The sequence below is a fragment of the Buceros rhinoceros genome, unplaced genomic scaffold, assembly GCF_000710305.1.
Source record: "Buceros rhinoceros silvestris isolate BGI_N320 unplaced genomic scaffold, ASM71030v1 scaffold13546, whole genome shotgun sequence".
Classification (NCBI taxonomy): Eukaryota; Metazoa; Chordata; class Aves; order Bucerotiformes; family Bucerotidae; genus Buceros; species Buceros rhinoceros.
In genome coordinates this window covers 59,592-63,101 of record NW_010419401.1, presented here as the reverse complement: position 1 = coordinate 63,101, position 3,510 = coordinate 59,592, and the positions used below count along the sequence as shown (strand labels likewise).

Genomic DNA, 3,510 nt, shown 5'->3' with positions numbered 1-3,510 from the left:
AGTCTGAGGGTGGGTGTAAGTGTCCTGCCCCAGGAAGAGGCCCCGGCTCCCTGTTAAGGCCAACACTTCCAGCCTCTCCCCTTGCGGGGCAGCGCAGGTGCCAAAGGCGCACGCCCCTGCTCAGCACGCGCCGGCTGCAGCGAGAACAAGGGGCTGGTGCTGCTCGACATTAGCTCCGTGAACGGTCCTTTGTGCAGAGGGGACGAGCTGTGGTTCAGGAGCTCCCACGGGGGACACAGGGAGAGTCCAGCACACGCAAGCGAAATAACAAGCAGCTGGAGATGGCTTTGGCCTCAAGCTGTACCAGCGACTGAAGCTGCCAGCTTTTTGGCAGGAGGTTTGCCGAGGTGCAGAAGGCTTTAACTCTACCCTCTCCTCCCGTCCTGAAAAGGAGTCGCCTTGCTGTTTGTTTTAGTGGTGGTTCATGCACGGCTGCCCTGGGAGCGGGGGAGAAATCTGCTTTGGGGCTCTCTCCTGGGCATCCCATTAACCCAGTGGAGCTACAGATGCCTGGATCGCAGCTGTTCAAGGGTTGGGGGTTTGGTGGTTTGGGGTGGGTCTCCTCTCTCACAACAAACAATCAAACAGAGGAACAGCTCTGCAAGAGGGAGTGAGCAGAAACATCGAACTCTCAGGCAAAATCCTCAGTGCTGCAGCATGAGCTCAGCCAGGCTGAAGGCTGCGACACCAAGCCAGATATTCTCTGAATCCACCTCAGCTGTTTCTGTAGCTGCTGATTTCCAGGTACCTCTATTTTCTCCACCACACAGACCCAGCAATGTCCTGGGTTTCTCTCCTGCTAAGCTGTCTAAGGGCAAACACCGTGGTCAGATTCCCCCGTGGTCTGAACGGGGACGCAGCACCACGGTATACGACGGTTAAGAGATCGCAGGGCACAGCGTGATGGGACGCGGGTTGTCAGCAGCATACTGTACATTGTAAGTCTGACGAGCTCTGCTCCCACTCACTGCAGCTAGTCCTGAGCAACACAGCTTCCTTCTGCTCACTTAGAGTCTTTTCTTGATGAGTTTCTCCAGTTTCCGTATCCGAGAGGACTCCTGCTCGGGCGTGGGGGCATTCAGCGAGAGGGAGCCGGTGTTCTCCACGCCGGAGGGGGGAGCCGGCAGGCGCTGGCGGAAGAGGTCCAGCATGCTGCTTTGCTCGCTCCTCTTCAGGCCCTGCAGGAGCAAGAAACAGTGAGGCGAGATGTCAGACTTCCTTGATCTAGAGGCAGGCATGAAGGAGAGTAACGCCAGGACAGCCCCCTTCAAACCTCAACCTTTTGTTCACCTGCCTTGATTGAGCCTGAGACAGCTGAGCTCAGCCCCAGGAGCCAGAGCAGGTAAGAGCACGCGAAGTGACCTGGAAAGCTATTCTCCAGTAGCAGCTCTACCCACTTTGAGAGTACAGAGGATACACTGGCCTCAGAGTGCTTTTCCCCCTACAAATCCCGCTGTATTTCTACGAAAAAAAGAGTGACCAATGATCTCAATGCAGCGCTCATGGACAGCAGAAACTTTGGGAGTGGTTCTAACCTTCATGTCTAGTATCTTCTGGAATGTGTCGGTGCTGCAGTCAGCAAGGAGCTTGATGTAATTGTCGACAAACACAACCGGGGGCTCATGTGGAGCCATTACCACCTGCAAAGGCAAGGAAAAAAGAGATCAGACAAATTCTGTGAGTTAAAGCGAGTGCTTGGTGAACTTGGGCACACGGGTGACAGCAGGACTGGCTTCTCCTAACTTACAATGCGTAAGGAGCAAGAGAGAGGCCGTACGTGCTGCTAGCGAGAGGTAGAGGTGAGTGAAGCGAAGCAAGGAGGAGGACGGGGTCTCTTCCCACACAGCAGCGGTGCTCAGAGCCAGGGAGCTGCGTGTTGCGTCTCAAAGAGCAGCAGCACTCTGTGGGCTGGCGTGCCCCGGTGTATTGTGAAAGCTCCAGATTTTATCTTGTGGCATGAGGAAGACTGGCTGGGGAGGAAGGCAGTGCTCGGGGCAGTGGTGACGCTCAAAAAGTCCCCAGCAGATCAGGCAGCCTGGACGGAGTCCGGGCCCTCACTTTGTCGTGTGTCCCACTCGCTCGCCCCTGCCCGGAGGCAGAGAGAGGGTGTCACAGAGGAACCTGACCATGCTCTGCAGTCACTCTCTGTCCCCAGGACAGCGTGGGGCAGAGCAACCTGCCGCGAAGTCCTCCTGCTTCTGCCACATCACCCGATGGGTGAGCGGTGCCACCTGCAGCTGCTCTGTCCTTTGGGTACAGCTCCTCTGGAGAGATGGGGGGCAGCATGAGAGCCCCCCGCTGATGTCTGCCCCGGAGCTCACACCCTGGAGTCCCAGCAACGGTCAAGTCAGGAAAAAAAATTAAAATAGCCTTGAAGCTGGAAAAATGATTATTCATTGTTCTGTTTTCCTTACATAAGCAGTGAGCTCCGCAGAGGACACGTGTTTGATAATGCTGGGCAGCAAACCCATCTCTGGGGGAAGTGTGTGTGAACGTGTGTGCGAACGTGTGCATGCAGGCAGGGCAGAAACAGCACAGCACCAGGCTCTTCCCTGTCTCTGAAAACATTTCCATATGTTTCCATCGACCCAGCTGACCCCACACTGTAGTCTGTCACCGAGTCATTTCTTTCTTTCCTTGCACTTCAGACCAATGAAACATCATAGCCGTGTATACACTTATAAATCCTTAATTTACAGCCCTTGTAAAAACCTGCTGCCAAGATGAAAAGCTGGAACTTCAGACAGCGGAGCCAGAGGAGAAAGGAAAGAGCTCCGCGGGACGTGCGCACCCCAACGCCCTCCTCCCCGCCTGCATCCGCGCTTTGTAGGGCTTAGCTGAATGAATTTGTTGGTGCCGTCTGTGGGCTCAGTGACACCCCTGCACCAGTACAGCTGCACTGGTATAAGCCTGGGTGTGATACTGCATACCGGTATGGCGGTACACAGCGGGGGCATCGCTTCTGAACCAGCTCTGTCCTAGGTAGGAGAGCCCTGAAGCACCGAGGAGGAGCGTATGGCCTGTGCCTCTGATGGGGTGAAATAGCTCTTAGGAAAAAGATCCCTTAATGCACAGTTTGGAAACAGCAGAGAGAGCACGAGCACTGATAACAAGAGACAGGCCGCCAGGCAAACACCGGCCAGAGGAGCAGTCGGCACGGGGCTCCTGCAAGGAACCTCCCCACAGAAATACTGGCGGTCCAGCGGGAGCAGGCACTTGGAGAGCCTTTTTTCCCTCCCAACGTGAAGAGATGGGTGCTGGCAGCAGCCCCGAACGCCAAGTGTGGGTCACCCAGACTCGGGGTGATCTCTTCAGTCACTGCGATTACAGACCTGCCCCACCAACCACTCAGCCCCATCACCTGCTGATTACCTGGGGCCTGACTCCGTAAAGCGCTGAGCACCACCACAAGCACATCGTTGTTTAGTGACTAGTTATACGAACACTGAGCCCTCGCCTGGGGCTGGCAGAAGGGCTTTATGCAGCAGCAGGGCAAGCGCGGGATGTCTG

General features: G+C 55.8%; 1 protein-coding gene across 1 annotated transcript in view; it reads right to left on the bottom strand.

The window, feature by feature from the left end:
- Positions 1-880: 880 nt before the first annotated feature.
- Positions 881-3,510, bottom strand: part of VPS53 (vacuolar protein sorting 53 homolog (S. cerevisiae)) — a gene marked incomplete at its 5' end in the record, with an annotated part of 59,824 nt that continues 57,194 nt past the window's right edge. The window contains 2 exons of the mRNA XM_010138906.1: positions 881-1,178; positions 1,536-1,640. Coding sequence (XP_010137208.1) covers positions 1,008-1,178; positions 1,536-1,640 — 276 coding nt within the window. The remainder of the gene's footprint in view (positions 1,179-1,535; positions 1,641-3,510) is intronic.